Source organism: Amblyomma americanum, chromosome 9, assembly GCF_052857255.1.
Source record: "Amblyomma americanum isolate KBUSLIRL-KWMA chromosome 9, ASM5285725v1, whole genome shotgun sequence".
Lineage (NCBI taxonomy): Eukaryota > Metazoa > Arthropoda > Arachnida > Ixodida > Ixodidae > Amblyomma > Amblyomma americanum.
Window position 1 is genome coordinate 106,542,387 of NC_135505.1, and position 19,218 is coordinate 106,561,604.

Below are 19,218 nucleotides of genomic sequence, written 5' to 3' on the forward strand. Positions count from 1 at the left end.
ATTGCATTCTGTCAACACCGTCGTCTGCTCCGTCGTCTGCTAGGCATCCGGGTCACTTCAGGGGATCACAGGATCGCAGCTTCTACAAAACACATACCAGAATAAGTAACTGAAAGCGCTTTAGTATTCTTAAATAATATAAAAATAATTTAAAATAAATGCAGTGTCTTTGTTGTGAAGATAATATAAGTATTCATGGTTTAAAAATAATTTTTTTGTCGGGTGCAAATTTTCACCGACACGAAAGCGCAGCCGTCGGCGCCATTGCAGCGCAACCGATACGTTGTGTTTTGTATTATTTGCCTCTTTGAGGCACTGCTTGAATACTTGTACGGTGGACACGTGTGAAGAACTCATTCAATAGGAAGGTGAGCAGGAGTGTGTTTTGGAAGCCAACGACCAGGATTTCGGCCTGTCAACATTGGCGAGTTTCAACGGGTAAGCCATGAAGAAAGAGTGCTGCGACGTCTTTTCATCTGTTAGGGGAACGAAGACTCCTGCGCCGTTTTACTAAGCCTGGATGAATCGCATGGCCGGTGAGTCCTGCTCTGCGTTTCTTTGCTAATGATCTGTATTCACACGCGCTATTTGTATGCGGCTATATAGGGATGTGAGTTGAGGCAGTCCGCCTGCGGTTGCCGCAGCTACAATGCGGCGCCAAAAAAAAGCAGGGCCTATATCCTGCATGACAAGTGTTGTTCTCATTGTCTGTATGTGCATTTATTACTCGCGTGCCGTGGTAAATAAAAATGGCACCAGATATCACAACAGAGTTACGCTTTCGCTTGCTAGCGCTTCGACACTCGGTGCAAAAGCATGGATTTGCACTGCGTAGAAGACGATGAGCGAGAAGTGCCGCGCGGCGGAGCGCTCGCGCTTGGCCAGCTGCGATCAGACACCGCACTATTTTGCTCAGGGTTAGTACTCATCGGATTAGTGCTTGTGCCTTAATATGCGTCATACTAAATTTTGAGACAGTTATCGCATGCGAAAGGCTAGTTCATATTCATTGCCTTGTCATTTGTAAACTTGTCTGTGCTTCCCCAGTGGAACAGGATTTGAGGCAGTGTTATGTCAAAGTTAGATCAGTCTTGCTTCTCCTGAGCTGTAAACTTTGATGCTTCCTCTCCTTCTGAGCACTGCGAGCTGTCGGAGATGCAACTGCACAATTATTTAGGATTTCTACCTTTTTGCTATATCCCTCGCTTTTGCGGCCCGCATTCAAGTCGTTCGCCATTGTCGATGGTTTTTTTGTTACTTATTTTCGCTTTGTTATTTATTCTTGGTTGCGTGCCATCAGCTGTGGGGCCGGCGATTCTCCGAGCTCGGAACTCTTCCCAGGCACGGGATCCTACCCACAGACCTCCCTTCGCCGCACTCACGAGTGTTCTTTGGTATTTTTTTTTTCTCTTGCCTTTACTTGCATTGCCAGTCGACAAATTTGTGCAGCTTTTAATTGTATGCAGATTTGTTAAATGCGCTAGCAATTTTTCTATGATGCCAAGCTGTGCTGTGAGGTATCAAGCTTCCTGCTAGTGAAGGCATGCTTTTTTCAATTCTCTCTTCTCATTTAACCAAGGCAGACTGGTTGCAACTTTCAATTTAATACCTAGACATTGGTGCAAGGCATCATGATAGGAATTAATGAAAACCTGCACATCCTATATTCAAATTGGTGTGTGGTATTTCAGCCAGCTCATCTTTCAGTGTGGTTATAACAGTCATTGTGACTCTTCTCAAAGAATGTATATGGGTGCATTACATAAAATCTGTTCATTTGTTTTGTCATGGGCTAGCTCATTGGTTTTTATTTACTTACATTACGTCTAAGTTTAGTTTTTAAAGCAGTAGATGATTTCCTCTCTTGTCATTCATGACATGGCTACAGCCACTGACAGCTGTTGCTCTTGATGTATTTATTTGCAGTTGCCAGCGGCCAGCATCTATTGGGCCATGCGTGCTTCCTGCCTTCGGCTGTGTCATCCCTCCTGATCCGTTCATGGTAGTTATTCTTTTTCAGTGATGCATATCTTAGCTGCCTATTTAGAAAAATATTTTCAATATAGGCTTGCAGCTAGGTTTAGAAATGCATGAAACTCTACATGCACTTCACAGCAGTGCCTCAGCTTATAATTACCGGAACTGTAGACTTGTACAAAATATAGTCGCTGATGTAGCTCTTGACGCAGCTGCTGTTAACATAAACGTGCTTTGACATTGCACACCTGTTGCCTGGTATGCATATGTGTCCTCGAAAAGGACCTATATGTTCATTTATCCCTTTAAAAACATTGTGCTCTACAATGATGGTTTACCAGTATTTCTGATACAGAGACCAAATTGTCAGTCAGTAATGTAACATTGCACGATGACACCAATCCTTGTATGATATAGCATCCTTTCAATGCACTGGGCAAGCTGCTGTCAGCACAGATTTATTGCTGGTTTATTGCCATAGCATATGGTTATACTGCACAGTTTGTACCTCTACCTTCTTAAAGCTTTATACTTTAAAAATTTAAAATTAGTTGAAGGAAAATTCAAGGAAATGTAACAGTAACTGTCTCACATTTTGGTGGACACTTGAACCGTGATATAAGAGAGGGATATAGAAGGGAAGTAATGAAGAGCTGATGCCCATGTTACATGTCCCTCTTTAGTTAAACATACCTCGCAATTAACACATTTGGTGCAAAACAAACATGGGACTTGCACGTTCACAAGCACCCTCATGTCAGTAAAACAAAGTGCCAATGTTGCCGTACTTTAGAGCTTTGCTCCTAAAAGCGCAGCTGACTGCTGCTCAAAGTTGAGAGCAAAAATATGTCTAATTTTCCTCATGTGCAGTCTGCGGTGCTGGTGCCATTTGCAATGGTGATTGACATTGAGTTGCATGATGCTCAGTCTGTTCCTGGAGTTAGTGATTTTGTCTGTCATGTGAATGTGCTGTTAAAATTAGCGCAAAACAATGGTTCTCTAGTTCATTTTAGGTAACTGTGTCCTGTGCCACATGCTACCACCCATTTTCCTCAAATTTCCTAATCTCATTTAGCCATCTGATTGCCACCCATTCATGCATTCACCTATTCTTGGAATCCTCCCAGTGTTTTAGTGTGGTATTGCTTATATCTTCTCTGCATTACACATGCATTGCACTTCCTCTTTTTTTGATTTAGTCAAGAGATCTCTGTTCCTGTTTCTTGCATAAGCATAAGAGGTGACTCAAGTGCACCATCTAGGCTTGTGATGCAATGTGTAGGGCACTTCGTTTCTGGGTAAAACCTGGTTTCTCCCTACTGTTGCATCAAAAAAGATTCTTAAAGATCAGGTTCAACCCAATTTCTGTGCAAATGTGCCTGTAAGAAAGTGTGGTTTGAAGGTGCACAAAGGCAAAGAACTGCTGGAGTGTAGTTTAAGGGAGGAAACAGCGCAATGAAACACGGACACACGAAGAACGGACACACACGAGCGCTGACTCACAACTGAAATTTATTTTGAAGAAAAGATGCTTAAATAGGAGACATGCGAGGGTGCTTAACAGGGCTGCTGCAGCGATAACCGCCAATCAGTGTGGTCGCATCACAAAATTTCAAAAACAGCAACGAAAGAAGTAAGTGATAAAAAACGGTGTAAAGGGCCGCAAAAAGGTGGTCAGGTGACAGTAACAATAACAAGACCAATGGGGGGGGGGAGCATTAAAACCATAAGGGACACAGATGTGAAAATACAGGTGAAACATAAAAATGAAAGACGTACAAGCTTTAAAAGCGTGCCCAAAAAGGGGGAGGGGGGGAGATAAAAGCGTTAAAATCTTAAGACGCAGCGAAGGATAAAACAAGATAAAGGCACTACCAACAAGGGATCACAGAATCATTAGGCTATAGGTTGCACAAGAAAACTTAAGTGTTCATCAGGCCACCCAGAAAATTTAGCTCTTTTTCCGACAAGGAGAGGGATGCAGTGCTCACGCATTGTTCACCAGCTTGATGAATTTGGAGGGCTTCTAGGATTTCCCTCGTCAACCTATCTCGTCCTCGGCCGATAGTGGTGCAGCGATTAAAGTCAGGGGTGCAGATTCTTTCAGTGTCGTCTTCTGTGATTTTGCACTTCTTACAGTTCTTAGCCAGGTGCCCAGAAATTGCTATACTATTTACGTTGTTTTGATGTTCTTGTAGGCGGATATTGATGCACCTTCCCGTTTGACCGATGTACCTCTTCCCGCATGACACTGGGATGGAGTAAATTATTTCTAAATCACAGGGGACATGTTGATCAGAGTGTGCCACCCTACACCCTCGGGTTTCCGGCGGGTTATTCACTTTGGAACAGAGGGCGGAAAGCTTGTTGGGAGCCGTGAAGACGACATCCACGCCGGCGCGCTGTGCGACTTTCTTTAGACGATGGCCGATGGTGTGGAGGTAGGGCATTGCCACAAAATTTCTGCGTTTATCGTTTGAAGCAACAGGTCCGAGGTGTGGCCGGGGCTTCTTGATCATGGAGCCGGCTACTGATACAAGCAGATGCAAAGGGTAGCCTGCTGTCTACTGATACAAGCAGATGCAAAGGGTAGCCTGCTGTCGGCAGGCTACCCTTTGCATCTGCTTGTATCAGTAGCCGGCTCCATGATCAAGAAGCCCCGGCCACACCTCGGACCTGCTGCTTCAAACGATAAACGCAGAAATTTTGTGGCAATGCCCTACCTCCACACCATCGGCCATCGTCTAAAGAAAGTCGCACAGCGCGCCGGCGTGGATGTCGTCTTCACGGCTCCCAACAAGCTTTCCGCCCTCTGTTCCAAAGTGAATAACCCGCCGGAAACCCGAGGGTGTAGGGTGGCACACTCTGATCAACATGTCCCCTGTGATTTAGAAATAATTTACTCCATCCCAGTGTCATGCGGGAAGAGGTACATCGGTCAAACGGGAAGGTGCATCAATATCCGCCTACAAGAACATCAAAACAACGTAAATAGTATAGCAATTTCTGGGCACCTGGCTAAGCACTGTAAGAAGTGCAAAATCACAGAAGACGACACTGAAAGAATCTGCACCCCTGACTTTAATCGCTGCACCACTATCGGCCGAGGACGAGATAGGTTGACGAGGGAAATCCTAGAAGCCCTCCAAATTCATCAAGCTGGTGAACAATGCGTGAGCACTGCATCCCTCTCCTTGTCGGAAAAAGAGCTAAATTTTCTGGGTGGCCTGATGAACACTTAAGTTTTCTTGTGCAACCTATAGCCTAATGATTCCGTGATCCCTTGTTGGTAGTGCCTTTATCTTGTTTTATCCTTCGCTGCGTCTCATGATTTTAACGCTTTTATCTCCCCCCCCTTTTTGGGCACGCTTTTAAAGCTTGTACGTCTTTCATTTTTATGTTTCACCTGTATTTTCACATCTGTGTCCCTCATGGTTTTAATGCTCCCCCCCCCATTGGTCTTGTTATTGTTACTGTCACCTGACCACCTTTTTGCGGCCCTTTACACCGTTTTTTATCACTTACTTCTTTCGTTGCTGTTTTTGAAATTTTGTGACGCGACCACACTGATTGGCGGTTATCGCTGCAGCAGCCCTGTTAAGCACCCTCGCATGTCTCCTATTTAAGCATCTTTTCTTCAAAATAAATTTCAGTTGTGAGTCAGTGCTCGTGTGTGTCCGTTCTTCGTGTGTCCGTGTTTCATTGCGCTGTTTCCTCCCTTAAATGTAGTACCAACTAGCCCGGAACCTTGCTCTTCTGGAGTGTAGTGGATGTCACATAATTCTTCTGACAGATTTTTTAAACAATTCTGGTTATTTTATTTCTCTTTTAATGTTTATTGTTTGTCGGTTGCTTATAATTTTTGGATAAACTGAAAACTACATGTACTGACTGGTATTTCATTCCAATAATTATACCTATTATTATGAAGCTGTGTTGGAAGGTAGGTGTGCATTTAGTATGCGTGCTTTGAATTTCAGTGATTGTTTCTGCAATGCAAAATGGAGGACAGGTCTCTGCTGTGCGAGTTTTTTGCAATGGAGTGAAAGTAGCTGGAGCAGCATTTGCTACTGTGTCACCAAGCCAAAAGTTCTCCCACAGACCACTGAGCTTCTGAATACCTATGGCTTAAAGCTCGAAGCTCTGGTTGGCCTTCCCGAGGTTTTCTGCATTAACAAGTGCAAGCCCAAGGGCTCAGAGCTAACAAAGCATTTGAAGCCATAGAGCTATACACAGTAGTGCTGGGACCGTGCAGCAAGTCAGTGTGAATTAGGTCGCGATAAACGTGGTTTACTGTAGAAAGCTTGTGTGAAAAAATAGTTGCGCTCACAGAAACCGCTGTTTCTTTCTTAGTTGGTCATTGAAACAAAGCAATGCATGTAAAATTTTATATCTCACTGATCCCTCAATTTTTTTCCAGCTAAAGACCAAGAGTCACATGGAAGTTGTGCAAGCCACAAAGTTGCATGTGATTTTTGCCAGGGACCTGGAGCAGGCTGGGAAATTAGTGGATGGTCAGTGGTATTCACTCAGTAAGGCAAGCTTTTTCTGTAAGTACAGTTTTTGGCATGGCATTGCTTAGGAACGCATGCACTAATCTGACTACTCTATGCCCGCCCATGCTTCAAGAATAATGATGTTCATGAAAAAAATTGATTTCCGAAAAAAAATTTCCGCTTCTGTTATGTTTTTTCAGAAAAGTATTTGCCATTTAAAGGGCTGTGAGAACCTTAAAAATTATGTGCTTGTTTTGGCTTTTTTTTTCAAATTTCTTCCACATCTATGTTGGCCTGACCTTGTAGCTTGTCTGCATTAAATTGGCTGCTGCCTACAGTTTGCTTTTTTGTTGCTCCTTTATTGCCTGTCACAATCTTTACTTTGCGTGGCAGTGTCATGCAGTTTGGGAAGTAATTTGACCTTATTTCTGCATTGGCCTGTAGTGCAAGCTTTTGCATGTGGGGCATGTTTACGGTGTCCTTTCATTTGCTGTAACTGCAGTTTGGCCATGAGGGTTAGAGGCTTAGTCCTTTTTTTTATTTTGATGCAGTGTCATATACTTCATGCATAAATTAATGAAGTAAGCACTATTTTTGTAATAAATGAACATTCATTATAGCTGTGGCCATTATAAGTGCACTTGACTCTAAAATGGCTTTCATTCGGCCTTCAGTATTACATCTTAAAACCAGCCGGAAGACACAAAACAGGAGAAGAGATGAGCACAAGATGAGGCTGGTCTAACAACTGAAATTTTATTGAAGGAAAGTGGCAAAAGAAGACCTGCAAAGAGATTCAAGCATGCAAGACCCCAAAGCAGTGAGAGGGCAAAAAATAACCGAAAGGCACTGATGTACTAGTAAACCATCTAAAGAACTAATTCCTTACAGTGAAGGTTCACCGACGGTTTAGCCAGGCACTTGTTTTTAGCCTTACTGATGTAGTAAGCCTCAACTATGTCAGGACAGATTTATCACTTCCCAAAACCACTGATGTGCCGCAGAAATCAGGCGTGCAAAGAGAAAGGTCGTCCTCCGATTGCATTCACGAGTTTGAACGTGCAGTGTCAGGTGAAAATTCGCCTTCCTCTCTATACAGTGAAAGTGTTCTCAGCCAGGCGCACATTCAGATATCTGCTTGTCTGCCCATAGTAGTTTCAGCTACGAGGCAGTGGAATGCAAAAAAATCTTTACTTTTGCAAGTGGTGAACATTTTTTATCTGCCACTGTGCATAGCGGACGATTACCCGTAGTTGTATCAAGCCTAGTTTGAACGAAGAAGCAAAGGGCTCCTACCTTACTTTTAGCGGTCAAGACAACAACAACATCATACTTTGGTGCAACTTTCTTGAAATGGTTCGAAATAGCGTGGATGTAAGGTATAGAGCCCGTCTTTTTGTGCTGCTCAACTACGTCAGCATCATGTGAACGGTGTTCCGTTCCCTCGAGAGAGTAAAAGCACACTCTGACAGGTGCGCAAGATGGGCAAGTGGGAACCCAGGTGCCATTGGCTTGGAAACCTGCTCCGAGAATGCATTCTAAGCACTGTGATGGCATGACTTTCATAAAGCGGTCGTGATGCATGTGATTGCCAACCTGTCCTTCACCAGCCTCGAGTGGTTCAACTCGTAGTTAAGAGGCTTCCTGATCTTGGGCTTTGGCGCCAACATATGTGGTCGTCCGCAAAGCGCTGGTCTAAGTCAAGAAGCTACAAACGGTTATGCTTAGTGAAATTCAGACGTAAAAGATAGGCTTTGACCACATGCCTAAAGATTTCTAAAACGTCTTGTGCCAACTTATCTGAGCCCTCCTTGTGCAAAAAAATTAGGTAGCTATCAACACAATGAAATGCTACAATGCCGATGCCTTCCAAGCAGGGCTTTGATGCGGTATCGACTCTGGACAGAAGAATGTCGCGGAGGAACGGTGCGACCTGGGACCCTCTGCATATGCCTGATTTCTGATGCAAATACCGCCTTGCCAACTCACAAAAGTGGAGTTCTGTGGAGTTCTAGTTTCTTGTGGACAGCAACCTGGGCAGGTGCTCTGCAGTGAGCATCGACATGGAGGGCCTGCACTATTCATTGTCACATGATAGACCTCTGAGGCATGTGCAAACTGCATCAGGGTGAACAATGAACATGCTTTTACAGATGATTGCGTGATTTCGGTTGCTGGCTTCTTGGGGCTGTTGTCCTTTTACTGCAAATCCGTATTTGTCAGTTGGCAGGGCGGTATTTACACGCAGGTCGTACCTTTGCTCAGCAACATTTTTTTGTCTAAAGTCGATAAGGCATTGGAGGCCTGTTTGGAAGACCTTGGCATAGTAGCATTTTGTTATGTTCATGACTAATTTTTCTGGACATAGAAGGCTCAGATAAGTTGGCACAAGATGTTTTAGGAGTCCTTAAGGCATGCGGTCAAGGCCTGTCTTTTACATCAGAATTGTCTAAGCAGAACCGTTAGCAGTTTCTTGATGCAGACTTGCACTTTGTGGACGAATATGTTTGTCGGGGCTACAGCTAAAGATCGGGGAAGGCTCTTTTTAGCTACGAGTCGGACCACTCGTTGGGGAAGGATGGTGAAGAGGTGAATTTGTCACTGGTTAAGGTCAGTAAAGATGGAAACACTTGATGGGTGTGCAATCGTGTGCATGACATCAGCTTTAGATAAGTCATGCCATCACTGCTGAGGACGCATTCTTGTAGCAGGTTTCCAAGCAGCTGGGTTCCCACTTGCCCATCTCAACAACCTGTCATAGTATGTTTTCACTCGCTCGAGGGTAAGGAGCAGATACTCCGATGCTGATACACCTTACCTCCACAGTATTTCACAGTCTCAAGAAAGTCGCGGGAAAGCGTAATGCTGCTGTTGTCTTAACAGCGAAGTGCAAGACAGGAGGCCTTTGCGCCGCCATAAAAAAGGCTTGATAAAACTGGGTACTTGTCCACAATGGACAGTGTCACCAAAAAAGGTTCACCACTTGCAAAGTAATGGAGTATATTGCATTCCACTGCCTTATGGCTGCAACTAATATGGGCAGACTGGCAGATATCTGAATTTGCACCTGACTGAGCACTTTCACTCTATAGGGGGAAGGCAAATTCTAATCTGGCACTTCACGCTAAATCTTGTGAATGCAAATCTGAGGATGACCTGTCTCTTTGCATGCCTAATTTCCACGACACATCAGTGGTTTATGGAAGGGATAAATCTGTCGGTAGATAGTTGAGGCTTACTACATCGGTAAGGCTAAGGACACGTGTGGCTAAGCCATCGGAAAACCTTCACTGTAAGGAATTTGCTTTTTTAGATGATTCATTAGTATGCCAGTGACCTTTGATTGCACTTCGCCCTTTCACTGCTTTGGGTTATTGTGTGCTTGTATCTCTTCTCGGGTCTTCTTTTGCGGCTTTCCTTCAATGATGCCGCCGCAGTGGCTCAGTGGTTATGGCGCTCGGCTGCTGTCCCAAAAGACGCAGGTTCGATCCTGGCCGCACCAGTCAAATTTCAATGGAGGTGAAATTTTAGAGGCCCGTGTACTGTGCGTTGTCAGTGCACGCTAAAGAACCCCAGGTGGTCGAAATTTCTGGAGCCATCCACTACGGCGTCCCTTATAGCCCGAGTCGCTTTGGGACGTTAAACCCTCACAAATCAAATAATCAAAATCTTCAATTAAATTTTTGTTAGTCCTGCCTCTTGAGCTCATGTCTTCTTGTGTGTTCTGGCTGGTTTTAAGGTGAGTCAGTACCAACTCGGCCAGTCATAAGCCTTGTTCAGTATTACAACATTTTGAATAAAGTGAGTTTACTAGGCTATGTTGCCGGGGATCGTGTCCGCAGCAGTTGTGGGCAACTCAGAAGAGATAGCGTCATATGATTGGTTGTGTAATTGGCAGAGGATGATGTGAGGATGCTGCTCGAAAAGAAAATTTCATAATTGGATAATTATTTGCAGCCAAAAATGTCCAAAAAGTTGCTGGGCCAGAGAAAAAGTGCCGCAAAATTTGAAAACGCTGAAAGTAGGAGCTACAGCGTAGTGCCAAGTTTGAAAAACTGGAAGTATGGACAAAGCCAAAGCTTGGCGCCAAGTTTGAAAACTCGAAATGAGCAATCACGTGACCAGTGATAAGTTTCCTATACTTAACTAGGAGATAGGAAAAAGAATGATAAATTAGAGGCAATTAGGTAATTATTGAGAAGCGAAAGGCAATGAATGCGTGATTAGACTGGGCAAGTATTCAGTCAGTGGGCAGGAACGATCCATGGAGGAAAATTTGAAAACTCGAAATCGTTGCTGGGATGAAGTGAGGGTAAAATAAGAGTTAATTGATAACCAATCAAGTCAACGAGAAAACAACCATGGCGCCAAATTTGAAAGGCGACCAGTGTCGAGGAGGCGTCAACGCTTTCACATTTTTTTTGCGCAGGTAGCAGCGGTGATCACTATTTTTTGTTTTTTTCAGCCAAGACAAAAGCCATTTTTCTTGGCTCATGGGCGATGTATCTAGGAACCTGCGGCCAGAACAACGCTGGACAGCATGCATCAGCAAGCTCGAAAAAAAAAGCACGAAACAGTAAATAAATATTGATCATTTTCATTTCAATTCTAGTGGTTTTGTGCACGAATTACTCTGGAATGCACAAAGCTTGTGTTGACAGGCGACCATTAACAAGCTGTGCATTTTTGTGCATAGCGTACTCCAGAACACAAATCCTGTGTTAATTGACAGGTGACAGTAACGACTGTTACACAGTGTACGAGCACTACACAAGACACACTACAGAAGACAAGGCAAACTACAGAAGACAAGACAGACTACAGAGGACAAGACAGACTCCAGAAGACAAGACAGACTACAGAAGTCAAGACAGACTACAAAAGAGAGGACAAACTACAAAAGACAGACTATAAAAGACAAGACAGACTACAGAAGACAGGACTACAAAAGACAAGACAGACTACAGAAGACAAGACAGACTACACAAGACATGCCCAAAATACGACAAGACTACAGACTACAGAAATTTTTTGTCTTAGAATCCTGTAGTGCGTTTGGACTGGGGACTGTGTGGCTACCATAGTGCACCATAAAGTCAAAAGTAATATTTCAATCTCGAAGCGTGTCATTCAGAGAAACGCGATCTCGCCAGTGCATTTCACTGCCTGTCTGCAGGGGGCATTCCGAGGCCTGTATTGGGAACCATTCTGTATAAGAGTTAATGAAGACCACCTTACTAACCTCGGATTTGCTGAGGACACTGCCTTGCTAAGTAACTTAGGGAATGGGAGACAGGCACAGCACAACAATGAGTCTAAAATTATTATGCAGAAAACGAAAATATTGTTGAAGAATCTTGGAAGGAAACCACAGTTTACAATTGGTAGCGATGTTCTGGAAGTGGCGGCAGGTAGTGACCTTCGGTCCAGATCACGAGAGTGAAGAATCTGTAATAATAAGAATGCGTTAAGCTCATACGGCAGGTTCTCTAAGATAATGAATGATATTTTGCCAATATCCCTAAAGAGAAATATATACAACATCCATAACTTGTCGCCATTCACTTATGGGGAAGAAACGCCGAGGCTAATGACGGGTCAACTCAACGATAATGCAGTGAGCATTGGAAAGAAACATAACGCTAAGAGACATGAGAAGGGCAAAGATTGTCACGGAACAAACGCGTGTAAATGACATCGTAGCCGAAATCAAGATGATTAAATTGGCTAGGGCAAGGCATGTAAAGGGAAGGTAAAATAACCGATGGTCTTTAAGGGTAACGGAGTGAATTCCAAGAGAAGGCAACCGTACCAGGGGACGGCAGAAGGTTAAGTGGGCGGATGAGATTAAGATGTCGGCTGGGATACGGTAGCCGCCATTTGACTGCGACAGGGTTGATCGGAAAGACACGGGACAGGCCTTTGCCCTGCAGTGCACGCAGTAAGGCTGTGATGATGGGGATCAAAAAATCAATTAGATTTCTTTCAACTACAGCGTGCCTGCCGTGGCAGGTAGCAAAATGAAGATAGAGAAATCTGCCTCCTAATTTTCAGTGGAGGGAAAGAAAAGAATTTTAGAATAAGTGAGAGAGCTGCTAGACCATGCGCTTGGGGGGCCATAGCGAGAGCGGAGGAAAGTGCAACATAATGATGGTTCTACGGGAGATTGCAGGGTTATCTTTAGCGAAACCAAAGCAGTAAAACGTCCGCTTATTCATGCGCCAAGCGGGCAAGAATAATTTTACAACTTTTTCTGGTGAAACAGCGCTACTGACCACACCTTAAGGATTGCCGGCATACATAAACACGTAATAGAAGCCTGTGACATACACTCCACAAGCCACTAACGTAAAGCAGTTGGACGTTATTACTCGCAAAGTCCTGAAACTCTGCGGTTTCGAGAAATCGCCGACCATTACAAAGACAGACATCGCCAGTTCCCTCCATCGGCAAAGGGTCTGTCGAAGGCAGACGAACGCATTCTGCGATAGCTACAGACGAACAGCTACCTACTGGTGTCCCGCCATGGCTGCTAGCTACGACCCGAAAGTGAATCATTTGTGCCCACACTGTGACAAACTCTGCTCTATATCCCAGATGGTGCGGCCCTGTCAACACAGTACCAACTTCCCTCCCCACCCCGCCCCCACTAAAGAGGCTTGGGGGACCTTCCTCCTCGAGTGCTCGAGCGCGACGGCACAAGCTGCCCTCACACGCCGAGCTTGCGAGGCGCCGAGATCTTGCGGCATCCCAGACTACGGACGCGGACCAAGATGTCGGCATTCACCAACGGTGCCGACTCATCCTCTCTATTTTCTTAATAAAGGTTTTCTCGCTCTCTCTCTAAAACACTGCTTTGAGGTATACGTTCTCCCCAGAGGAATAATCGTTTGAGCAAAGTGGGCATTCTTTTCAAAGAACACTTTCAAATTGCCCGTCCCCACTCCAAGTTTTCAAAAAATACAAAAAAGCGCTAAACCACGCAAGTCAAATGCTGCAGCACTATTTTCTGCAATTAGCTGTGCAAAACGTCTCCTATTCTGCGCACGAGTGGACTGGTATTCTCTAAAAGCAAGAAGAACGCGATAAACATGCCATGGCAACAATAGTGCGAAAGTTAATAAAAATATATTCGCATGGAATCGCAAGAAGGCGCGTTGAATCAAAACAAACAATAATTTGCACATCAATGCTGATGAAAACAACAGCGCTGTTAGAAAGCAGTAAACAACGGCGCCAAACTTTTACCTTAAACTTCCTTTTTTACAAATGGCGTCATGAACAGGGCGACAGCAAAGATAATCTGCTACATGAGAACTGCTTAGAGACTACATGAGAAATTTCGTAACGAAGCAAACATAACCATGTCATCAGCAGGCGATGTGCTGCAAAAAGGAAATGCAGCTGAGGAGTGTAGCGTAGGCAGGTGGTAGCATGCGTTATCAGCCGTAGAAAAAAAGGAAGTGCGTCCTACCTGGAACGAGGTCACTGATAGACGCTTTATTGTCGAGTTCCCGCTTGCACAATGAGTGAAAACACTCTTGCGCTACTCAGGTGCAAGGCGAACAGCCCGTTATCAATGAGGAAGCAAACTACAGCCCTGCAATGTTTGCGATAGGCAAGGCAGCCCAACGGGCAGGTGCCCTTTGCCGCCTGTAAACTTAACTTTGCGACCTTGAAGCGAGGTCCGTCAGACCAAAGCTATGCTTGTGCGTTTATTTGAAGCCTGCTTTATGGCAAGCTGTCCACCTGCCCACCGGGTGGTGGGCAACTAGCCACCTGTCACCCTGTTGTGAACGACCTGCCCAGTTGTGTACACATATAGATATGTGTTGTAACACCGGTTTAGGTCAGCGCTTAGGTCAATGGCACCAGAGAAGAAACACATTCCTTGCTTCGTCAGGCTGAGCAGGCTCTCGCTCTGCGCGATGGCAGTGCGGCTACGCTGATGTCCCCGCGTGGCCACCGGTGTCGATGTGTGGGCGACAGTCAACGACTGGCTCAAAGCGGTTTGGTGTGAATCGAAAATGGGACGAAACTGATCAAGCAGCGCAAGAAGTTGAGTACGTTGAGGCGCAGGAAAACTGGCGCCGACGGAGCAAAGGAAATTATCTGTAGGCGAAGTGTCGATGCAGGAATTGGCGGGTTGAATGCATGTGCGTACGTCGAAGGACGCCGGATCGTCATTCTTTTCTTGATAGAGAATGGAATCAATGAGCTGGACAGTGCAGCGGTGTTCATTGCAACGCACGGCCGACGGGTTTACAAAGGGATTGGTCACGAACAACATAGTTCGAGTGCGAGTTATAGTGCGAGTATACCATAAAGTACTACTAGGCAGCTACGGTGGAGAAATATCAGCGATGGTGCAGAAAACACGTTCCCAACACGAACCAAGCAACAAGTGATGGACACAAGAAAAGAAGAGAACGCAGGCAGGTCAATGTCTTCGGCAACGACGGCTTTGGGAGGATCAGCGGAATGGGCAGCGGCAGACGAGGCGTCACTGAGGGCAAATAGGTCTATTTCAGCACGAGCACAATCGATACCTGAGTTATGGCGCGACAATAAGTCCCAACCCAGATTATGTCATAAGAACAGGTTGGCATATGATGAATTCATTTGCGTAGAGAATGTCCAGAATAACACGAGCCGTGCACGTCGCTAACGGTGCAATCTTCTCGTCGTAGTTACCGTCTGATATCTATTATTAGTGTTTGGTCAAAGCTAATGGAACTTGCAATCCTCTCTCACATCATGAAATTTCTACTATCTGTTATTTTTATTTTGTATTTTTCTTATTATTGTGAATGCACGTGGAATATGCATAGTTGAATATACCTATGTTCTCAGCCACCATCCTTCCTTGCTCTCGCTCCTGTCTGTGTTTCATCTCCCGTCTTCTTTTGCACATCAAGTTGTTCGGATAGAACAAAGCAGTTGCCGCGTCTGGCACCAACTGTTTTATTTCGTTTCGAACAAAAACTGCTTAAACTACACCATGAATATTCCGTTTATATCACAAGGGCGATATTTATTCTGGATGAATACATCTGGAGCCTATCACGATTACAGTGACGCTTAAAGGTTCCTACTGTTTTAGCAAGAAAGAATTCACTGCACTGACGTATGCTGCATCAGTCGTCAAGCTCGGCGACAGTGAGTGTAAGAGATATCTGCTTTTACATTTTAAGAACGTTAGCTCTTACTCATCACGTTTGCAGATTTCGTGGAGTCTGCTACCACCCTGAGATCACAGCGCCACCTGTGGCATCAACTAGAAAAACCCCGCATTCAGACTTGCAGCGCCGTCTACGATCCATACTTTCGCTCCGCTATCTATACTCCAACAACAAGGGGCAGCCATCTGGGGACAGTTGTGTACCAAATTTGGTAGGCAAATAAAGCCGATTGGGTTGTGGCATATAAATAAAACCACAATTGAATGATAGGAAAACATTGTAAACACGCAATAACTAATTGAAGCGTTACCATATTGCACAGGAAGCTGAATTCTAGCTCCACCTTGACCCCCCAAATGAAGCAAATTCCTTTTGAGACGCATCCTAAGGGGGCGCAACTCGACCACGGGTAGACGTGCATCGTAATTTCTCTAATAGATGGCGCTAGACGTCGATTGCTCCGCTAGGTAGAAAAGTTGGTTTATTTTCCGAAACGCTCAGGGCTTTCTTCACTAGCCCCACTGGATGCGGTAAGACTCGTTTTACGCACGGCCAATAAAGCTAACGCTCGTTACTTCAACGTCTTCCAGACTTTGGCGGCCTTTTTTTTTTACATCTTCACACCTTTTCTCCATCGCTTGCCTTCTAACGGAGGACGCGAACGTCAAGTTCAAACGCTTCCGCGCAGTTTTTGAGCAAACTCAGATTTTTGGCTTGAAGCTAAAAGGCCAAACCAATTTTCTATTCAGTTTGTCGCCTTTACGCTTGGCGGTGATTTTCAACAACTATTTTAAACACCGGAGGACGCACTTTGAGAATGGCCGCCTATGCCAGCATTGCACGCTCTCTGGATAATAGCACGTTTCGTGATTCAGGTGTGGGCGCGGTTGCTTTTGTGGACTACCTAGGTAGCAGTGACATCGAGGATCCTGCCTCATAACCTGAGTTCAGGGAGGTGAAAAAGCCAGCCCATAACATCCCTGGCAGTGTCTTGGTTAGTTTCTTAATTGGGCTCTTTTTGCTCGGCACAGCAGCCGTTTTGAAAAGTATTGACGTAAGCGATGTTGTTTGTCTCATTTGTAGGATTTTCACATCATTTGGGATCAATTTAATACCGTCTGCGCAGCGAAACACATGCCTGTCTCACCCGGTGGCTCAGCACTGCAGGGCGTAACTGATTGTTTTCTGTATAGAATATTGTACGAGGTAGAAATTTGATTTTATGAGAAATATTTGCGATTGAATCGACAGAGATTTGCCACATTAGAAATCTTCTTTCAAAAAAGGCGAATCGCAAATTGCCTGCCGTGGTGGCTCAGTGGTTACGGCGCTCGAATCATCGTGTGGGTATTTTGCGATTCGCCGTCATATAAACGTGGCCGCCGCGGTCGGGTGCGAAAACAGAGTTTCGCTGTTGAACACTATTCCTACAAGGAGTCGCGCAAGTCCATTTCATGCACCCGCCGCGGTGGCTCAGAGGTTAGGGCCATCGGCTACTGAGCCGAAATACCCGGGTTCGAACCCGAACCCCGGCGGCCGCGTTTCGATGGAGGCGAAACGTTAAGGCGCCCGTGTGCTGTGCGATGTCAGTGCACGTTAAAGATACACAGGTGGTCGAAATTATTCCGTAGCCCTCCGCTACGGCACCTCTTTTTTCCTTTCTTCTTTCACTCCCCCCTTCCTCTCTTCCCTAACTGCGCAGTTTGGGTGTCCGGCGAGATATGTGACAATTACTGCGCTATTTCCGTTCTTAAAATAGCAATTTTCATTTCATTTTTTACTGGTGCGGCGCCTAAAATCACTGGAACTCTGAAAGTACAGGAACTCTTTTCTGACTTCCGCCTTCTGCTGACTTCTGTGATTTATGCCATAACAAGCACCTCTTTTCCCATTACTTGCATGTTTAATAGCTTATTGGGGGTCTCGGTTCTGGCAGTCCCGATGCCATGAGTCAGCTTCCGCCCTCACCATTAGACCAAGTTCCTGCGCGGCTTTCGCGGTAATTCAGGACGTACTACGCACTCCGCTTATGGACCAGGGTGGCGCTGGTGAACACCCTCAAGGTTAGCTTACACTACACGTAAATACCCCAAAATCAGCGTATTAGGCGCACATTGCCCTAACTCAGCTCAGTTGGTAGAGCACTGGGCGCGGAATTCGGATGTCGTGGGTTCGGATGCCACCCGCGGATGTGGTTGTTTTTTCATCTGCTTGTTTTGATCTTCCATTCATGAAAAACTACAAATTAAAAAGAATACACCCCTGCTCTATATATATATATATATATATATATATATATATATATATATATATATATATATATATATATATATATATATATATATATATATATATATATATATATATATATATATATATATATATATATATATATATATATATATATATATATATATATATATATATATATATATATATATATATATATATATAAAGGCGAAACCCTAAAAGCGCTCATACTCGCGGTGGCGGTGTGCGTCCGGCTCCTCTTGGCGCGGTGCCAGCTGCTGCCCTCCCCCTCACCGGCGGGCACCTCTTCGCACCCCCACCAGCAAGCGGCGCATGCGCATGTGCGCATAGCAACAGTGACGTCAGTCGCGCCGTTCGTCCCAGTGGCAGCTGTGGCGAGCGGCGCACGCACAGTTGTGTATAGCAACAGGCAGTCGAGGTTACACAGTAATCAGGAAGACTTCCACCATGCATACTTTAGGCCCACGAAGTTTCCGCGTAGTTCTTTAGAACTGTTTTTTTTTCTGTTTAAATTTTGCCGCATCGTCATTTTAGTTTAAAGAAGCGCTACCTTCTCATTCTAACATACATGCAACGCGTGCTCTCCCCCACACACCTATTGTAGCTTTATTTTAGCAGTACTGATTTAGTGCACGCAGTTTTGGTTTTATCGAAGACCCAGACAGATAGCATTGGTAAGTACCACACTACCTGCGTGCAAGTTAGGCAAATGTAGCGGGCTTGGACTTCATTATTTTGCACCGATATTTGCTCCGATCTTAAGTTGGCTAAAAATAAAGGAATACTGCATCTGTGGAAATATAGTCCAGAGCTTCGCGGAATACCGTCTGCCGAGGGGCGAACATTGTAGAAATAAATATACACTCGCCAAAAGTTTCGACGAAAAATCGAAGCACTGCATTTCGGGCCCCGTACGTGTCCCTTGATCACATAGAGCGCCGCAATGAAGGACAGTGGCTTAAGTACGGTTAAAATTGCGCAATGTCCGATTGTAGATCTCTGAAAGACTTACACGTGTCCTGTTAAGAGCATGCTTCGTGTTATGTATATGAAAAGATTCTAAAAGAAGGCGCGATGATAAGTTTTTCTCTGTGGCAATAACTGCTGCTTCGTCCCAATCGATGGTGTGTCCCGTTGATACGCTGTGTTCCGCCAAAGCATTAGATGTGGAGCGGCCGTTCGTGACGTCATTCTGATGCTCTCTGAGCCTGCGTCTGAAGTTTCCGGTTTCGCCAATGTAAGCGTCGTTACAGACTTGACACGGTATCTTGTATACCACGCCCGGGTAACCT

General features: G+C 44.9%; 1 protein-coding gene and 1 long non-coding RNA gene across 2 annotated transcripts in view; one reads left to right on the forward strand and one right to left on the reverse strand.

The window, feature by feature from the left end:
* LOC144103979 (uncharacterized) overlaps positions 1-13,882 on the reverse strand; it is a 39,908-nt gene extending 26,026 nt beyond the window's left edge. The window contains exons 1-2 of the long non-coding RNA XR_013308396.1: positions 13,837-13,882; positions 11,853-11,921 (exon numbers count right to left, since the gene is read on the reverse strand). This is a non-coding gene — a long non-coding RNA (uncharacterized LOC144103979). The remainder of the gene's footprint in view (positions 1-11,852; positions 11,922-13,836) is intronic.
* LOC144105303 (uncharacterized) lies at positions 226-11,286 on the forward strand. Its single transcript, XM_077638442.1, has 5 exons — positions 226-536; positions 1,301-1,394; positions 1,927-2,002; positions 6,398-6,527; positions 10,939-11,286. The coding sequence occupies exons 1-5, from the start codon at positions 521-523 to the stop codon at positions 11,055-11,057; spliced, it is 435 nt and encodes a 144-aa protein (XP_077494568.1). The 5' UTR covers positions 226-520; the 3' UTR covers positions 11,058-11,286.
* Positions 13,883-19,218: the final 5,336 nt, after the last annotated feature.